Source organism: Labeo rohita, chromosome 21 (genome assembly GCF_022985175.1).
Source record: "Labeo rohita strain BAU-BD-2019 chromosome 21, IGBB_LRoh.1.0, whole genome shotgun sequence".
NCBI classification, from domain to species: domain Eukaryota; kingdom Metazoa; phylum Chordata; class Actinopteri; order Cypriniformes; family Cyprinidae; genus Labeo; species Labeo rohita.
The window spans coordinates 30,278,198-30,299,492 of record NC_066889.1 but is presented as its reverse complement, the minus strand read 5'-3'; the positions used below and the strand labels follow the sequence as shown (position 1 = coordinate 30,299,492).

General features: G+C 32.9%; 2 protein-coding genes across 2 annotated transcripts in view; one reads left to right on the top strand and one right to left on the bottom strand.

Annotated features, from left to right (window-relative positions):
• Positions 1 to 1,706, bottom strand: part of scarb2b (scavenger receptor class B, member 2b) — a 32,217-nt gene extending 30,511 nt beyond the window's left edge. The window contains exon 1 of the mRNA XM_051092909.1: positions 1,405 to 1,706. Within this exon, the coding sequence (XP_050948866.1) occupies positions 1,405 to 1,527 (123 nt within the window). The 5' untranslated portion in view covers positions 1,528 to 1,706. The remainder of the gene's footprint in view (positions 1 to 1,404) is intronic.
• A 14,048-nt stretch (positions 1,707 to 15,754) lies between these two features.
• LOC127152336 (liver-expressed antimicrobial peptide 2) lies at positions 15,755 to 21,145 on the top strand. The gene is made up of 3 exons (XM_051092940.1): positions 15,755 to 16,016; positions 17,624 to 17,766; positions 20,661 to 21,145. The coding sequence occupies exons 1-3, from the start codon at positions 15,954 to 15,956 to the stop codon at positions 20,698 to 20,700; spliced, it is 246 nt and encodes an 81-aa protein (XP_050948897.1). The 5' UTR covers positions 15,755 to 15,953; the 3' UTR covers positions 20,701 to 21,145.
• Positions 21,146 to 21,295: the final 150 nt, after the last annotated feature.

Sequence of the window (21,295 nt, the reverse complement as noted above, 5' to 3'; positions counted from 1 at the left end):
TGGGCCGTGACTCTAAATTGCTACCCTGCTTAAGGAACTTTATGTTAAACTAAAAACAGCATGTGCTTGTCGTTTTGGAACTGGAGTAGATTTAGTTGAAATGCATTGGGCTTATTGTTACAAAACTGTCCAGTTAAACATGCAATGATCTGCAGATGAGCAGACTTGAAGAGGAGAAACGCACATGCACGCACACACAAGCATCACATTCAGCAAATCCACACAATGTGTTTCCTGTTCAGCACGAGCTGCCACAGCACATTTACATATACAAACCCTCAGTACGAAACTTTCAGAACGCGTTTGATCGTGCGTTTGATCGTGCAGTGCAGAGTATTTACTTTGATAAGTCAACAAAAGACGTTTGTGGTTCAGCAGGTGATTCCCTGTTACAAAGTCGTGGTTCTTTACAGTATCTGACAAACGATCGCATGTTTTCTGCAGGCGTGACATTTATGTGAGGCTCAATAAGAGGAAGAGAAATTGGAGCACATGTTAGACATCTCACACTCTGAGACCGCCAGCACACGTAGTGCTCGGTTCCCGCCATTGCATGATTTAAAAAAACTGGGGTTTGGGAGATAAAACACTGAAAACTTAAATGCATCATGCAAATGTAAAATTTTTAATGTAAAAATATTTACTTTTAAAAATTAAATATTAAATATTTGCTAAAAATAAAGAAATGATAAAAACGTTAAATTAAAATTAAAAAGTTTTAAATTAAAACATCATTCAGTAGTAAGACTTACTAAAAATTAAATAATAAATAAAAAATAATGCAAAGCATTTGCTAAAAATAAAGAAATTATAAAATTGTTAAATTGAAATTAAAAACAATTTAAAAATAAATATAATCAACATACAACATGTATTAAAAATAATAAAAACGTAAAATTAAAATACGTACATAAAAATAATGCGAAGCATTTGCTAAAAATAAATAAATTAAAATTAAAAAGGTTCAAAATAAAATAATCATTCAATAACATTTACAAAAAATTAAATGATAAAATGTAAAAGTAAAAAATAAACCATAATAAAATCAATGTAGAACACTTACTAAAAATTAAATCATAAAAATGTAAATGTAAATAATAATTAAAAAATAAAATATTAATAATTAAATAAATCTTACAAATGTAAAATTAAAAGGAAACACTAAAAACAAGTTTTTTTAAAAAAAAATATATAATATATACAAAGCAGTATAAATATTATAAATATATATAATGTAAAATTACAATATTATATTATATAAAATATTACAAAATATTAAATTAAATTAAAAATAAAATATTAAATAAATCATCACAGAAAGTAACAGTTCACCGTGACACATGCTATAATAAACTTCCCAGTCCTCATGACAGCTGTATGACTGAGTTAAAAACAGACTCTTACCCCCTTCAGCTTGTTGTGGATCAAAGTCTGGAAGAGTCCGGACACAATCAGGGCGATTCCCGAGATCAGGAGCAGAGCGCCGACGACTCCAGACGTGAACATGCAGCAGGAGCCCTTCCTCATGGTGCAGGTGTAAATAAACCCGAGAGAACTGAAAGTGTGATGCCAGCAGGTCCGCAGAGCTTCTCCTCTTAAACACACACAGTTCAGCAGATTTGCATTTAAGATAATCAATCAGATCCCGAGTTCAGATCGAGTCGCTCCTGTGACAGTATTTGTTCCAGAAGCTCCTCAGCAGAGTAAACTTGATCCAGCAGCAGCTCACTATTTGAATGAATGACTGCAGTGTGGTGGGGCCCGACGTCAGCCTGAGTGGGCGGGACTGAGAGAGAGACTGAGAAAGAGAGAGAGAGAGAGAGAGAGAGAGAGAGTGAGAGAGTGTAGGAGGGTCGTGTGTTTGGAATCTTGTTCTTGAAGGTGACCGACGACTGTTTTTATGCTTCAACAGATTTAACTGCAGCTTCTGTTATGGGTAAATTCACAAATATATAAACACATTGCACCTGAAAAAACTAAAGAAAAGGATGATAGAAAATTGTGCTAATTTTATGTAGAAACAGAAAACACGCATACACAATATAAATTAACAATGTAAAATACATAAAAATGTATTTATACATTAATTTAAAATTAATACAAATATATAACTATTTTGTCTTGTGTTCATCTGCTTCTCCCATTTCCTCTGTTTACATAAACTATCACTCTATATAGACTAATACAATCATATACAGCAATTTCTTAAATTCTTAAATTTCTTTTTTACAATATATACACTGTAAAAAAAATCCTGTAGAATTTACAGTAATTTACTGGCAGCAGTTCACCAGTAACTTACTGTAAATTTACTTACAGCAACAATACTGTATTTATATTTACAGTAAATGTATTTACAGTATTATACTGTACAGTTTTACTGTGTTTTACTGTATTTTTACTGTATTTTACTTGTAAAATATACAGTAATTTTATGGTCTTTTCTCCAGTGATATATTGCAATGCAAGAAAAAAAATAAAAAATAAAAATAATAAAAATAAGCAATGACAACTTTGTAACTTTTAATGTTTTTAATTGTTCAATTGTTCAATTGTTACCCTTACAATAACAGTAAAATTTTCACAGATTCAGTTAAGACTCAAACTAAACTTTATTACACATATATATGTATATATATATATATATATATATATATATACCATTTTACCACTATTATAGCTAGAAAAATTCTTAAAATTTATCCTAAGCACAACATACTATGGATTCATTAGATTCATATATTTTATTCTCTTTGTAAAAGCTTTTTGAGCATTAGTTCAGCCAAAATGCAAATTTTGTCATCATTTACTGTGTTGTTACAAACCCATAAAACTCTGTTTTCGGAACACATGAAAATTGATATTCTCTCTTCATTCTTGTCTATCCAGGCATGTCTTTTAGCTTCAATAAGTGCATAAAGACATTGTAAAAATAATCCATATGATTCGAGTGGTTTAAGACACCTAATCAGTTCTCAAGCATGTTTGAGATGCTGTTTACCACGTTTGATGTACTCTACGTATTTGGATGGTCAATGTTTGTATGTGAATAAAAGCCTACAGATTAATCGTACGGATTAATTCCATTTCTTTTCGCACTTTTTGAACTGGAATATTTTGGTTGTGTGTACTTTCAGTGGACAGACAAAAATACTGTCATGAATTCATTAGAAGAGTAAACAGAATAGTACACCAGTTCACTTTATTTTAACTCAAATTTTCAGTTATCGTTGCTGCATGCCAAGAAGACAACACCCAAAAACATTTACTCACCCTCATGTCATCCCAAATATACTTTATTCTGTAGAACACAATTAGAGATTTTTAGGAAAAAAAAAAAAAAAGAAAAAAAAATAGTAATCTGAAGCAAAACGATAGGTTCGTGTGAGAAATGTTTCAATATTTTTTAAAAATTAATATTATAAACCACTGCTTCCAGGCAAGTGTCCTACGTGTGTTTGTTTGACGCAAATGTCAGTATGCTGTAAAGTATGACATAAGCACATTGTGAAACTTGTTCAAGAAGTGTCGTCCTATGTGTGTCCTCATCACTTCTCCCATGTTTGACATCTGGCTGAAAACAATGGTTTATAATATAAAATGTTTAAAATATTAGTATTTTTCTCACACACATTCATAGTTTTGCTTCAGAAGACATTGATTCATCCACTGGGGTCACACAGATTTCTGTTGTGTTTTCTTTGTGTGGTTTTTAAAGCATCAACTTTGAGGGAACCTATCCACTTGCATTATATGGACTCACATAGATGTATTATTTTTTAAAAATCTCTGTTCGCGTTCCACAGAAGAATGAAAGTCATGTACATCTGGGATGGCATTTTGGAGGAATTTTGAAGAATGTTGATGACCAGTGTTGGTGTTTCAGGTCCTGTTGACTTCCATTATATGGACAAAAAAACACAATGAAAGTCAATGGGAACTGAAACTGTTCAGTCACCAGCATTCTTCAAAATGTCTTTTCGTGTTAAACGAGAAAGAAGTGAATGCAGGTTTGGAACGACATGAGGGTGAGTAAATGATGGCAATTTTCATTTTGGGGTGGATTATTCCTTTAAGGGATTGTTCACTCAAAAATGCAAATTCTCTGGTACTTGATTTTAAGCACATAAATGAAGAGAACGGCAAATGCAGAGGACGTATCTGGTAGGTCAATCACAGGAAAGAAGACTTTGCTTTCAATCGCCAGCATCCATTTTTTGCTGTGTAGAATTGAATCTCCAAAAAAAAAAAAAAAAGTCAATGAATTAATTTATTATGTTCATGTTTTTTATAGTGATATTTATAACTTTACACAAAACATTTCACATTTGATTATGGTGTCAGTAAAAATATGTATATGTTGGAGCCTTTCTCAGTGGTTCAAAAGGATTGTTCACCCAAAAATGACAATTCTATCATCATTTACCTTCCCTTGTTATTCAAAATTTATTTGTTAAGATGCTAGGTAGAAAGTTAGATATAGAGAGCCATGAATAAAGTGTGACAAAAGGTTTATTTTTAAAAACCATCCCTTTAACATCGCTAAATCATGTACTAAAAGATCTTACCAAGCATGATCAGAGTAGATTGAAGTGAAAGCCTGGTCTTTGCATCTGCTGGAGTTGTTGTGACCTACACACACACACACACATGTTTGTTTTTGTGAATTGTGGGGACTTTCCATAGACTTCTATAGTTTTTATACTGACTAAACGATATTGTCTATCCCCTAACCCAACCCTAACCCTAAACCTACCCCTCACAGAAAACGTGTTTGCATCGTTACACTTTCAGATAAACATCATTTACTATTTTAAATCATTTTTTAACATTGTGGGGACCACAGGCCGGTCCCCACAATGTCAAAAATTTCAGGTTTTACTATCCTTGTGGGGACATTTGGTCCCCACAATGTAGCAAAATCAAGTACACACACACACACACAGTTTTTCTAAGTGTCAGTTATAGAAATGATCAGTTTTCAATTATATAAATGAAAAAAACTTACACTGGCCAAAAGGAACAGCATATCCCCTGCTTCTTTTAAAGTGGGCCATCAACAACAGGACAGCTGCATCAGTATTCACATCTGGCACAGCAGCAGAAAGCACAGGAACATTAATAGCTACCCAGATTTCTCAAAATCACATTTATGCTGTATGCTGAAAATGATGACTTTACTCTAAAATACTTTTTACAGTTACTAACTGGACGTTCATTTTTTTTTTTTCAAATTTGGATAAATATACATTTCGTATGAAATTAAATAGCAGGCACTTTGAGTGTCTTGTTCATCATATTTATTTTCATATAAAAACAGAGATGAAATTATATCATGTTTATCAGCAACACAGCATGTGAGTGTGATAATGCTACATTTCAGGCGGGGCGAGGCGCATCTCACAGGAGCCTAGAGTTTGATAGCGCGTGTGTGAATGAGTTTGATAGTGTGCGAGAGAGAGTTTGATAGCGCGTGTGTGAATGAGTTTAATAGTGCGTGTGAAAGCTTTACTAGTGTGTGAGAGACCATATAGTAGTGTATGGGAAAGAGTTTAATAGTGTGTGTGAATGCTTTGATTTTTTGTGCGCAAATAAAGTTTGAAATATGTCTTAAAGGGCCTCTCATTGGAACCGCTCCGATTGATCATTTAGTTAAAGCAATTCACTAGCAAAAAAAAAAACAGATCAAAACAGCCATTCATTTTCAAATTTCAACATGGCTTAAATGATTTTTAAAAGCCCATAGTGATGGGTGAAATGGAGCTCTTTGAAATTCTGAATATGTTGCGTCGCAAAATGATTCACTAGCACAAAAGCGTTTCGAAGCGCTCCAATCGAATCACGCTTCGCGAATCATTTGATTTAGATCGGAACCTCGGAGCGGGTTTGCGAATCATTTCGCAAATCACATGATTCACAATCCGCCCTCTGAAGTGCCGATCTGAAGATTCGCAAATCATTTGATTCAGATCAGGATTTTAGTGAGGGTTCGTGAATCATTTGATTCAGATCGGGACTTAAATGTGAGTTCGCGAATCATTTGATTCAGATCGGGATTTCAGAGCGGGTTCATGAATCATTTGATTCAGATCGGGATTTCAGTGCGGGTTCGTGAAACATTTGATTCAGATCGGGATTTCAGTGCGGCTTTGCGAATCATTTGATTCAGATCGGGATTTCAGTGCGGCTTTGCGAATCATTTGATTCAGATCGGGATTTCAGTGCGGCTTTGCGAATCATTTGATTCAGATCGGGATTTCAGTGCGGGTTCGTGAATCATTTGATTCAGATCAGGAATTTAGTGCGGGTTCACGAATCATTTCATTTAGATCAAGATTTTAGTGAGGGTTCGTGAATCATTTGATTCAGATCGGGATTTCAATGCAGGTTCGTGAATCATTTGATTCAGATCAGGATTTTAGTGCGGGTTCACGAATCATTTCATTTAGATCAAGATTTTAGTGAGGGTTCGTGAATCATTTGATTCAGATAGGGATTTCAGTGCTGGTTTGCGAATCATTTGATTCAGATCGGGACTTAAATGTGAGTTCGCGAATCATTTGATTCAGATTTCAGTGTGGGTTCGTGAATCATTTGATTCAGATAGGGATTTCAGTGCTGGTTTGCGAATCATTTGATTCAATTAGGGACTTTGGTGCAGGTTTGCGAATCATTTGATTCAGATCAGGACTACGGAGCACCTATCAAAAATCTTTTTTGTGGGATTTCTTTTTTTAAGCATCAAATCAGTAAATATCTAAACATCAAGGCAGTTATACAATTATAAAAACAACAAAACTAAGGAAAAAGGAAAGTAAGCACAAACACAAATCACTTAAGCTTTTTTTTTTTTTTAAATGACCACAGCTTTACTACTATGGTTAAACTATGGTTAGTGTAGCAAGGTGGTTATCATGGTTTAACTATAGTAACCATGTTTTGTTTTGGTTTTTTCACCCTTTGAGGACACAGGATGAATACAGAGATGCAGTTTTTACTGCTTAAGGATAAACAGAACTTTGAATATACTTGTCTAGATCAACTTTAAATAAAGAAAAGAGTGGTTTAGAAACAGATTTTTGTTTATATATGTAAAATTCAGCCAGCAGAAAACACAAATTAAGTTCTATTTTCATACAGTATTTTCTTTTTTGAGTAGTCAAACCATTCAAAGAAAACATCTATAAAATAGAAAAAAAGTCGCTTACAAAATAAATGTTGTATATCTATATCAGTCTATCTATGTAATTTATGAGGTTTTGCAGATTTTTTTTTTATATTTCGTGACAACTTTTGATAAAGTTTTGATAGAGACAATTCATGCAAAATCTGATTTATTTTTTCTTTCTTTGATTTTGAGCTGCAATAATTCTTAATGTTTTGATAATGACAATGTGTGTTTATACTCACGCATTTGGGAAAAATGTGCAGCATTGTGTGATGTATTTTCCTGTTTCTTTTACCAGGCCAAAAATCTTTAAATGTTTGAAGAGAAAATCCTCAAATATTTAGCAAAACACATACGTACAGGGAAGGTTTTCCACACAGAAACATTCAGCAAGACGAAACAGCTGCAGACTTCATAAACAAACCCTGTGCAAGTCAAGGACACTCGCCCGCGCGCTCTCTCTCTCTCTCGGCGCAACGATCACAACTTCTCTATATCTTTACATTTTACATGCTCGTTTTTCATAACCCCTGTACATTTGGTTGGTCATGCCGGCTTTATTCAGAAATGTGGGTGTGTTTTAAGTGTGTCACGGTGAACACCAGTGGGCGGTAAAGGGGAAGTATGTGACCTTCATGTGTCATATAGACTGAAGAAGAAAGCTGACCTGTGCCCTCTCTACGCCGGACACACGAGGGTTCAGTGGAAAACATCTGCGGATCCGGGCGCGGACGGACCCCTCAGAGAGAACGAGAGGAGGAGCGCCGTGTTTGTTCCAGATCTGCATGTACAGGTCAGTCGGCACAAAGTTACAGGAGTTAAAGAGTCAAACGTCTGCAGATGTTAAAGCACCGAACACTCATAATAAACAACACACACGTCTCACTGCACATACACTCAACTATCAACCCAGAATTTACCATATTACATGTAAACACGACAAAAAAACCCCTAAAATTATTATATTATTACAGATGTTTTTGCAACCAAAATTTGTGCTAATTAATTTTCATCAAATAAACAGAAAACATATAGAAGAAACACACACACAAAAAAAAAATCTAAAAAAATCTATTTCATGTCATTTCAGGACTTTGGTGTCTATTTCATATTTTAAATTAAAGTTTTTAAAAAAAGGTAAATAGTTTAAAACATAAAATATAATAAAAATATACAGGTATAGAGTAAATTTAAGCAATTTTTTTTCCATTGGGATGACTGGGAAATTATACCAAAATGAGGTAAATAAAAAATACAACAATAATAATAATAAAAAAACAAAATAAAAATTAAATAAAAAAAAATCAAATAAAAAAAAATAATAAATAAATAAATAATCAAATTTTTAAAAAACAAAAATCACAAGATCCTGTTTGTCTGTTTCTTTTTAATAAGTTTTAAATAAAAATGGTTAATCATTTAAAATAAAATAAAATAACTGACTGGGATATTATCCCAAATTAAGGTAAATAAAAACTAAAAATAAATAAATAAAAATTAAATTTAAAAAAATCTATTTTTTTTTTGTTTGTTTAATCTAATAAAAAAAAATAATAATAAAAAAAATAAAAAACCTGATTGCAAGATCCTGTTTGTCTGTTTCTTTTAATAATTTAAAAAAAAAAAAAGTAAATAGTTTCAAATAAAATAAAACATAAAGGGTAAATTGGGACACTTTTCTTCTATGGGATGACTGGGAAATTATCCCAAATTAAAATAAAATAAAATAAAATAAAATAAATAGAATCAACATTTTTAAAAATCTAATACAATTTTAAAAACTCCTGATCGCAAGATCCTGTTTGTCTGTTTCTTTTTAATAAGTTTTATAAAGTAAATAGTTTAAAATAAAATAAAGAAAACATATAGGGTCAATTCAGGCAAATTGGGACGAGTGGGAAATGATCCCAAATTAACTAGAATATATGCACTAAATATAAAGGCTATGACAAAAAATAAATGTAATGTGTAATAATGATAAAAGAAATCTATTTTAGAAAGACCTTTTTGTCATTGCAACATTATTTAAATGCCAGTTAAGGTCAAGTTGGCACTGCGTCTTTCTCGTTTCTGGTTTTAGACTGTGTATCAGAGAGCTGTGAGTATAGAGGTCGTGTGTGAGAGCAGTGAAAGGTCAATTCAGAGGTCACACCCTGCATTCGTCCTTTTACCTGCATTCCCTGAGATCATGTGATGCAGCACTTCCTCTTTACAATCAAACATTCCAGAACTGCAGGAAGCTGTTACTGCGATTACCCTTGACCTCCGTACAGCCTATAATCGCTCTCAGTTCTCAGTGAAAGGTGTGTGGACAAACATCTGACCGTCAGAGGAGGAGGAACAGGTCTGTTAATATTCTGATGTCTGACGCCTCCTGCTGGTGCACATGAGAGAACAAGACATTTCTGGGTTACTATATTGAGCATTTCCATTAATAACAGCCATATGAATGTGAACGATAGCAGAGAGTTCTTATAAAGCGTGATTCATCTGCTGGTTTATCTACAGAACGGCAGCTGTAAGGAGCCTCAGAGGTGTTTGTATGCTGTTCACTGCGTGTGAAGCCACAGGCTCCTTTATTCAAACAATCCAGCCCGTCGTCACGGAGACAAACTGGAATGTCCCAGGTCCCGTGACGAGGGGCCTCACTAAGGTCCTTTACAGTACAGACCGATTACTGGCTGCAGGAGTCCCACAGTAATGAGCTCTCAGGCGTGAATCAAAGAAACGGCTCTGAAACAAGTTGGAAGAAGTCTTTACTGCTCACCAAGGCTGCATTTATTTGATCAAAAGTACTGTAAAATTATGAAATATTATTCTAATTTTAAACAAATGTTTTCTATGTGAATATCTGTTTAAGTGTAATTTATTTCTGCAATCAAACCTGAATTTTCAGCATCATTACTCCAGTCTTCAGTGTCACATGATCCTTCAGAAATCCTTCTAATATGCTGATTTGCTGCTCGAGAAACATTTATGATTATTATTAATGTTGAAAACAGTTGGACTGCACAATATATTTGTGGAAACTGTCATACATTTTATTTTTCAGGATTCACAGATGAATAGAAAGTTCAAAAGAGCAGCATTTATTTGAAGTAGAAATCTTATGTATTTACTGTCACTTTTAATCATTTTAATGTGATTTAACATTTTACTGCAGTTTTTACTGTTGTTTTTAATAAATGATTCATTTTGCAAAGTTAGTTCCAATTATACTTTTTTGTTTTCATTTGATTTATTTAGTAATTTTCTTCTTTTTTTGCTATTATTTGCATATATTAAATGTTGATATCAAAATCATTTTTGATATTTGTTATTTTTTGTTGTTGTTTTTATTTATATATTCAATTATTTCGCTCATTTTACAGTTATCAAATATTACTAGTTTTTTATTTTATTGTTGTTGCTTTTAAATAATTTATTTGGCTATTTTTGCTGTATGAAATGTTGATATCAAAAGCATTTTATTGCTTTTATTTTACAGTTACTTTTATTTTATTTATTAAATAATTTTGCAAATTTAACAGATATAAAATGTTAATATCAAAAGAACTGTATTGCTGTTTTTTTATTTTTATTATTGTTGTTTTAAATTTATCTATCAATTTTTTTTACAGATAGCAAATGTTAATATCAATATAAAAATTCAAAAGAACAGCATTTATTTGCATCTTTTGTAACATTTTAAATGTCTTTATTGTCACTTTCAATTATTTTAATGATTTAATACGTTAATGTGCAAAGTATTTGACCACAGTTTTTACTGTTGTTTTTAATAAATAAATGATTCATTTTGCCATTTTTGCTGGTATCAGCAGCTCAAAGTCAAACATTTAGTCGCAATTTTATTTTGCTGTTTTCATTTGATTTTAGCAATTTATTTTTTTTCTATTATTTGCAAATACTAAATGTTGATATCAAAATCATTTTAGATTTTCTTTATTGTTAATAAAATTTGATTATTTATATATTGTTATGTTGCTAATTTTACAGTTATCAAATATTAATAGTTTATTTTATTTTGTTGTTGTTTTTAAATAATTTATTTTGCTATTTTTGCAATATCAAATGTTGATATCAAAAGCATTTTATTGCTTTTTTATTTTATTGTTGTTTTTATTTTATTCATTCAATAATTTAGCAAATTTTACAGACATTTTAAATGTCTGTCTTTACTGCTTTACTGTCACTTTCGATCAATTTAATGCATCCTTGATGAATAACAGTATGAATTTCTTTGTGTTCATGGGTTATTTTCATGATTTCATGGAAAGCATCAGTGGTTCTCAACTGTTGGGACTCAAAGACCCCCTGCTGTCCAACACAATATACTTTAGGGCCCCATGAGGACTAAGAAATGTGCTCTGGTATTTCCATTTCTACTGTAATTATGACAACGCCGTTTGTTTTTAAACTTTTTTTTTTTCATTAATAAAAATGTATGAGTGTTCATGCACTGAACCATGATTCATTTTGTAATTACAAAATATTTAAGATTCTAATTCCAAATGTTCTTTAAAAGAAAACCAGTAGTCTAAATAAATATACATGCAAACTAAATAAGTAAATAAATTAATTAATTCATTAATTAATAATTACAGTCAGGGGTTGTAACTAAACAAATGGAATGTAATATTTATAAAATTTTATAGAATTTATTAAATATTTTATATAAATTATATCAATTTATTGATAAAAAAATACACGAAATTATAAATTACATAAAAATAGCAATAGAAATACACAAAAAATTAAAATAATTTCATTCTAAGATTTTGAACTTAAATTCACTTACAGAAGGTTTTCCTGAAGCGTTTCGATCAAAAGAGCAGAAACGTCACCCATTAATAACAATGGAGGTTAACGGGCCCCTGCATTGGAGGACGGGGCCCCATAGCCTTATGCTAGGAGGGTCAGATCAGATCCTCCATTGTGTGTTTGCTTTCAGAAGGGGGGCGCGTCTCTTTGATTCATTCGTGACTGTGAAACAACAACGGACGCTCAGGGGCCCAGATCAGCACTTACATGAAACAAACAAGGGCCATGTGTTCAAGCCACGGACAGGAACGTCTCTATACCCACAATCCCAGACAACAATACACACACACACACACACTACTGTAGGGCTTCAGGGGGTCCAGCTCTTTTGGGGTTAATTTTGGGAAGCGTTTCCCAGTATTCAGAAAAACAATGATGGGAACGGCCGTATGTAAAGACAAAGATGTATATATATACAGTACTGCAGCGAACATAGAACAACACAAACATAGCGTATAACGCTAAACATGAGCTCACGCTTCGTCTGATCTCCCGCAGACTAGTCTGGACAATGACAAAGAATATTCATCAGAACATACATCATAGTTCCTCAATTTCAGCAGATACTGAATTAATACATCAAATAATCCAGACAACTTTCCCTCAAAGTTATAAACAAACGTTCTTCCAGTAAAGTTACTAGAATGAAATGTTTTATTTGTACATTCATGTTTTTTAAATGTTACACTTTTGAGACCATTCAAAAATAGCATTCCAATGTATCATTTGGAATCACTTTGAATGTATCATTTCCAAATGATACAACAGTAATGATAAAATGTTTTGATGTGTGTTCAAAGAATCAGTGAATCACTTTAATGATTCATTTGGACAGAATCGTAGCATCTGGCTCAGCTAACAGGGAATTCTCTCAGAACATTCTGGCAATGTTCTCTCTAAGTTACGAGGAAACATTTACCCAGTAACGTTAATAGCACATCCGTTTAAAATTTTCTGGTTTTTAATAAATGTCATTTATACATCGTTCATTGAAGGCTTTTTCTGAAATGTTGTAAGTCACTTTGGATAAAACCGTCTGCTGAATGATTAAATGTAAATGTTTCAAGAGCATTTGAATATAACATTTCCATACTGTTGCTATCTGAAGCATGAGGGTTACCCTCTACACACACACACACACACCTGTACCTGAACTCTCTGAGATCATGTGATGCAGAAGTACTGAGCACTTCCTCTTCACGGGTCATCAGAGTTGAAACTTTCCGGAACATCAGGAACCCCGTTACCATGGTTACCCATGACCGCCATACATCCCATAATAAGAGTCATCACTCAGGAGTGCCAGCTCCTAAATTACGCAAACAGTACTGATTAATTATATGTCATTTTTAATAAAGTAACAGGAGCACTAATATAATATGATTTTATGCTCAAGAGCATTTTGAGCAAATAAAATGCTGATGCTGATAAACATTGAAAATTTGTAATAATAAACATTCAGAATAGCAGCATTACTGAACAAGATCAGAACTACTCAGTTCCTCTTGCTACAGTTGCTACAGTACCACTGCTAGTCAGGGTTCTTATCGGTAACTAAAACTGGAACCATAAAAACATTCATTACTTAACTTATTTTATTTCAGCCAGTGGCCAAGCTAGCTGACATTTTCAATTACTTAAACTTGATGTAAAATAACAAACTCACAATATAAATGAATAAACACTTCAGTATCAGTTTTTGTTTTTGGACAGTAAGATTTTTAATGTTTTTTAAAGAAGTCTCTTCTGCTCCAAGCCTGCATTTACTAAAAACAGTAACATTTACAAATATTTTTATTATTTAAAATAACTGTTTTCTATTTGAATATATTTTAAAATGCAATTTATTCCTGTGATTTCAAAACTGATTTTTTAGCATCAGTACTCCAGTCACATGATCTTTCAGAAATCATTCTAATATTCTGATTTGCTGCTCAGAAAAACATTTATGATCATGATTATGTAGAAATCAGCTGAGTAGAATTTTTTCAGGTTTCTTTGATGAATAGAAAGTTCAGAAGAACAGCCTTTATCTAAAATAGAAATTTTCTGTAGCATTATAAATGTCTTTATCATCACTTTTGATCAATTCAAAGCATCCTCGCTAAATACAAACATTAATTTCTGTCATTTATTTTCCAAAAAAAATGCCTTTTTTATTTCAGATAAATGCTGATCTGATCTTTCTATTCATCAAAGAATTCTGAAAAATGTACTGAACTGTTTTGAATATTGATAATCATAAAAAAAAATCTTGAGCAGCAAATCAGCATATTAGAATGATTTCTGAAGGATAATTTGACTGAAGACTGGAGTAATGATGCTGAAAATTCAGCTTTGATCACAGGAATAAATTATATTTTTTTAAAATGTAGCCTATTCAAATTGAAAGTTATTTTAAATAGTAAAACTATTTCAAAATGTTACTGTTTTACCGGTGAACTTCTTTAAAAAAAAAAAAAAAACATTAAAAATCCTACTGTTCAAAAACCTTTGACTGGGAAAAAATAAAATTGACACAAAAACACAACAAAATTAAACTGGAAACAATGTAAAACTATGAAAGTATCTCAATGATAATCAAATATCACTGCTTTTAAGTATTTTACTGTACTTAAATACATGTTTTCATTATATTTTGAACATCTTTTTATATTTGTATTTTACATTTTAATATCATTAAAGGACATTTTTACATTTGTCAATACAGAAAAACATGTGGTTCATCGTTACTTCAACGATTATGCTAAAATGTTGCCTGGAAAGAAAGGAAGATGTGGTCAGAATCTTTGCATTAAATGTAAAAACAAAAAACCCCCACAGTGAACTGACCATTTCCTGAAATTCACTGCAATAGGGAAGAACAGAGTAAAGCACTGCAAACACATGCATGTTATTAAGAGAACATCATGTGTAAACATCGCCATCATCATCACTATCATCTGAAATGAGTGAGAAAATGAGCTGGAGTAACACTGCCCTCTGCTGGACAGGTGAGGAGAACTGAGTCTGAGCCTCAAAAACAACAAAAACACACATATTTCTAGTTTTTAAAAACATTTGATCTTTCATAAATGATTAAAATTCAAATATAAATTAAGTCTGTGTATTAATTACTTTTAAAAACTTAAATCCAAATCTGTACGAGGTTCTTTCTTCTGATGAACTCAAATTTTGAAGAACGATGGTAACCAAACTGTTGGCAGTAGCCATTGATTTCCATAGTACATTAATCCATTTAGGAAGTGTCTGGTTAACCACATTCTTCAAAATATCTTCCTTATGTACAGCAGTTAAAAGAAACTCATTCAAGTTTGGAACAACATGAGGATGAATAAATAACGAGAGAATTCATTTTTGAATGAACTGTCCCTTTAAGAAAATGTTACATTTTATCATGTTACATTTGAATGTTCTTCGAACCACTGGAAACTGACACGTAGTAACATTTGAAAATGTTACATCAATGCTAAAATGTTTCACAAAAACATTCCATAACGTGCTAACATTCTGAAAAGTTTGAATTAATGTTACTGAAAGAACCCTTGTTCATAACTTTCATTGAACGTTGTGAGAACTTATATTTACAGTAGGTGAGAACATTTCACATTTTTCATCACTGCACTGTTATTCCAATATTATATTCTCCTAGGAATCGTGTGGGAATCTCGATCAGAGCTCAGCTTGGACTTTGAGCAGGTAAACACAAGACAGAATACGAGGATGATCCGAGCGACCAACGTGAAGCTCGTCATCTGTTTGACTGCTGTGCCTCCAGCTCACTGTGTTTGATATGATTTCTCATTAGCAGTGGGTTTGATAAAGGTCTGGTTACCCTTGCAGACGTGGACTCGTCCTCATTTCTGCTGATCATTGATCTCTGATAGTCTTATCAGCCTCATATAAAGAACGTCCAGCTCAGGCTCTGTCTCACTGATACACGTTCAGCAAAAGACTAAAGATTATGCCGCTGACCCAGCGTCTGCTCATCCTGACCGCTCTGCTGTCTCTGCTCCTGGCCTTACAGGTACAGCATCTCACTATCAACAATTTAACACCAGCAGTGACCAAATATATCACTACTACACAGGAAAAACCGGTGCCGAAAGCATTTTCACTCAGTCTTCTGGTGAAATTCAGCTGTGCAAACAAATCGAATCTAAATTTAAAACGTCTCTTTTTAGTCTTGCTTTCTTACAATGGCTTATAACTATTTTTAGGACTTGTTTTTAATAACTTTAATCATTTTACATTATATTGAATTAAATTGCATTTATTTTCATCATTACTGTTTTTTTTATACTTAGGCATTTTTTAAATGTTACTTTTGATCTCATTTAATTTGTCATTTTTAAACATTTGTGTCAATCGCTTATTTTTATGTAAAGCATTTTGAACTGCATTGATTTGCTTGGAAAAGTGCTAAATAAATAAAACTTGATTGATGCTAGAAAATGTTAGTCAATTTTACAAAGAGTTACAAAGATTTGGTAAGTAACACATTAAATTAAACATGAAATTTTAAAATAGAAAGACTGAAATAATATTTATTTTCTTATAAAATGTACTGTATTTACTTCATTTAAAATAAATGGTGGCAAAAATATATTTTTAATGCTTTTTAAAAAATAAAAAATGGCAAAACTATTTAACATAAATAAATTTTGAAATATACTTTGGCAAATATTTATATAATATTAATTAAGAAATTATTTATTTAGCTGCCATATGGGTTTACGGTCATATACCACAAATAAGACAAGAGATCAGTACTGCGTATCAGTGTCAGTCATAAAACAGACTCTTAGCTGATCTGGAGTCAGTTGCATGTGTCAGTTGTTTCTAAAACAGGATCATCTGGTGATGTGCATGTGAAATGTTTCCTCCAGCTGGAATAACACAGCTCTCATCTCATCAGTTTCCTGTGATTGTAAAGCGACGCTGCGTGACGGGCTCAAGCGCTTGTTTTATTCTGCCTGCTGCTTTTGTTTGCACATGTACTGCGACGCTTCTGTAAATTATTGTCTGAAGTTGCTCAATGTCACTCGCAGAGCAAATATTTGGGGTTTGACCGACCTTGACAGCGTTCTAAATTTAGCAGATTGAGTGTCTAAATGTATAAATTTGGGACATAATTTCCTCTCCAAATTGCAGGGAAGATTACTTATTAAACATCTGCATATCACCTCAGTATGGCCCATTTCTGCCACTGAAAAAGAGCAAATTCAAATAATAATAAATTAAGAAAAGTTCTGACCCCACTAGTTTACTATTTTATTGCAATTCTGAGAAAAAAGTCAGAACTGCAAGATATTTTGAGAAGAAATGCCTGAACTGTGAAATATAAGCATGCAACTGCAATTAAAAAAAAAAAACAAAATTGTGAGATAAAAAGGTGCAATTACTTTTGAAATGTTTTATTCCATTTTGGAAAAAAAAAAAACAGAATTGTAAGACACAAACAATATTCTGAAATAAATGGTCAAATTGAGAGAAATAAATTGATTTATGATACAAATGAGACTTTTTTAAAAAGAGTAATTAAATCTAGCAACAACATTTTTGAGTTGACAGCACTGGGCGTGATGAAAGCTGCACATCTCAGTCTAACACACACTTTCTGTCTGTCTGTAGGCCCAGGCGGCACCCATTGACACTGACTGGGCAAGTGGACTGATCCATCGGGCCAAGCGCTCTTTACTGTGGCGATGGAACACTCTCAAACCCGTGGGTTCTGGATGCAGAGATCATTATGAGTGCGGAACCAACTACTGCAGGTGACCATGCAACTATGCAACTTTTAAAAAAATTAATCTAAAAGAAAAAAAAAAAAGAATATGCAAGGTCTGTGTACATTGCATTCATATTTTTTTATTTAAAAGCAAAAAACTTAGAAAAATGGAAAACTATGACATTTGTTTTTACATTCAGAGCAGAAAATGAATAAACCGCTTAAGTATGTTGTTTTTTATATATCTTATTTTAAAAAGTACATTTAATTTATACATATAAATATATATAGTAATATAATTAATTTATATATTAAATATAATTATATATACTATATATATATATATATATATATATATATATATTGTAGAAGTATTTCTATGAAAAGTGATGATCATTTAGGTGACTAAAAGACAACAAACTGATAGATTGAGACGAGGACGTCAGCTTGAACTTCATTTTTATATTTTTAACCGTCATTTGAAATTATGGTATTAAAAACTGATTTGATCAAACAGGATCAAAAACACAAACCAATCAACACAACAAAACATGGCAGAATTAATCAAACCAACTCACAATACTTACTAGAGTTTGATGTTTTCCCTCCAACGAATGGATGATGTCACTTCCTGTTTGAAGATGTTGGAGACAAAACAAATATAAACATCCAACCCAAAGTTGATTGTTAGAAAATATGTTTATCCTTTAAAAGACGGGTAATATTTAGTAGCGGGACATAAAAAGCGGGGCATTGTGGCTCAATACGGAAGCGATTCAAAACCGAATCGTATTTGAAAGTGATTCAAACACGCGATTCGTGTCGTTTGGTCAAGTGTGTACGGCGCCTCACAACAGATTTTTGTCGAGGAAAAAATTGCTATATGATTGTAGCGATCAATATTGTGACTCAGCGAGCGATTCTACATTGAATCGCGGTTGAAACGGATTCGAACACGCGATCTATGTGATTCAATACGCATCCGATTGAAAGCGGAATCGTATTTGATGATTCAAACATGAGATTCTCTTCATTTTGGAGTTTTGAGAAACGCGAATTTATCGCGAAATATCGCTATATGACTGTGCCGACATAAAAACAATTTACATTGTGATTCATTACGTATGTGATTCAAAGCTGAATCGCATTTGATGATTCAAACACGCGATTCGCTTCATTTTGGTGCCTCACAACAGATTTTTGTCGAGGAAAAAATTGCTATATGATTGTAGCAACATAAAAAACAATATTGTGACTCAGTAAGCGAGCGATTCTAAATTGAATCGCAGTTGAAACGGATTCGAACACGCGATCTATGTGATTCAATACGCGTGCGATTGATTCAAACATGCGATTCTCTTTATTTTGGAGCACTGGGAAACGCGAATTTATCGCGAAATATCGCTATATGACTGTGCCAACATAAAAACAATTTACATTGTGATTCATTATGGATGTGATTCGAAGCTGAATCACATTTGATGATTCGAACATGCAATTCAATTCACTTTGGCGCTGCGTGAAACACGAATTTGATCGCGAAATAACACTATAAATAACTTATGAACCACATTATGACTCAATATGCGAGCCGTTCAAAACTGAATCACATTTGAATCCGATTCAAACACGCAATTCGCGTCATTTTGTTAGGAGTGTACAGCACTCTAAGAAACGCAAATTTATATCGATATGTGACGTGTTGACAAAAACCATCTACACACGTGCGAAAAAACGATGAAACGCATTTGATGACGCGATTCACTTCATTTTGGTGCCTCACAAGAGATTTTGGCACTCTGAGAAATGCAAATTTACTGCAAAATAACACTATAAATAACATATAAATGGTCTACATTGTGACTCAATATGCATGCGATTCAAAACCGAATCATGTTAGAAACTGATTAGAACATGCAATTCGCTTAATTTTGTTAGGAGTGCACAGTGCTTCATGAGGATTTTTGATGCTCTGAAAAACGCAAACTTATCGCGAAATATGGCTATGATTGTGTCTACATAAGTACACGTGCCATTCAAAACTGAATCGCGTTTGATGATTCAAACACGCGATTCGATTCACTTTGGCGCTCCGCGACACACGAATTTGACCGTGAAATAACGCTAAAAATAATAACAATTAGCGAGCGAATAAAAACACATTTGAAACAGATTCAAACACGTGATTCGCTTCATTTTGTCAGGATTGTACAGCGCTCTAAGAAGCGCCAATTTATTTTCGAAATATCGCTAAATATCGCTAAATGACAGTTTGTCGACATAAAAACCATCTGCAGTCTGATTCAATACACGTGCGATTAAAAGCCGAATCGCATTTGATGATTCAAACACGCGATTCGCTTTATTTTGGTGCCTCACAAGAGATTTTGGCACTCTGAGAAATGCGAATTTACTCCAAAATAACACTATAAATAACATGTAAATGGTCTACATTATGACTCAATATGCTATTCAAAATCAAATCATATTAGAAACGGATTCGAACATGCAATTCGCTTAATTTTGTTAGGAGTGTACAGTGCTTCATGAGGATTTTTGATGCTCTGAAAAACGCCAATTTATCGTGAAATATCGCTAAATGACAGTTTGTCGACATAAAAACCATCTACAGTCTGATACAATTTGATTAAAAGCCGAATCGCATTTGATGATTCAAACACGCGATTCGATTCACTTTGTAAGGACTGTACAGGGATTTTTGACGTGCTAACATGATTACAGACATGCTATCCTAATCACAAAAATACTTTTACAGAGAAACCTGAACCTTAAGCTGTAAAGACAGATAAGAATTTATCACAAGAAACATTGACCCTAGTGTGAATCAGCAACTCGACAGCAATTCAGATTTATGCTACACTTAAGTACAAGCAGGAAATGTGACTGAAGTTTAACCTACCTGCTTCCTTTCTCTTTCAGGAGGCACACGTGCTCCTTCAATAAAGCCCAAAATGCGTGACTGGGAGATGATTATGACACCAAATCAAAATGATGGAAAACAAAATTGTGCATCCCTTGATTTCTCAAACATCAAGACCTACATCAATCTGACAGAACATCTAAAGACAGCAGAAAACTTTCAGATCGACACCAATCTCAAGACTGTATTCAGGTGAATCTCAGCAAGAAATGCCCAGGTCATATTAACCTCCAAAATCAGAACTGTTTTAATTTATTTGATTTTGGGCTGAAAATATGACCCGGCCTGTTCTTGACACATTCACCTCGTCAGAAACCTCTCAGGAATACGTCTGCAAGAACTCCAGTTTCATCATCGATGTTTTATAGTTGTACAGATCTTGATAATGTGTAAAATATGAACTTTGCATCTATAGTTTCTGATTCAGATTTAATGAGGCCGAGATGTTTGATCTTATAAAATACAAACACACATGGCAAAAGAATCTGTAGCAAATCTATTTCATTATCAGCTGCGGCTTCTACAAGAATCAGGACGTATTTATTTTGTAAATAACAGACACATAAAGTGAGATGGTGTAACGTGCTTTTTTGTTAACATGTTTTATTGTTTGTCTCTTTATTTTTGATACATT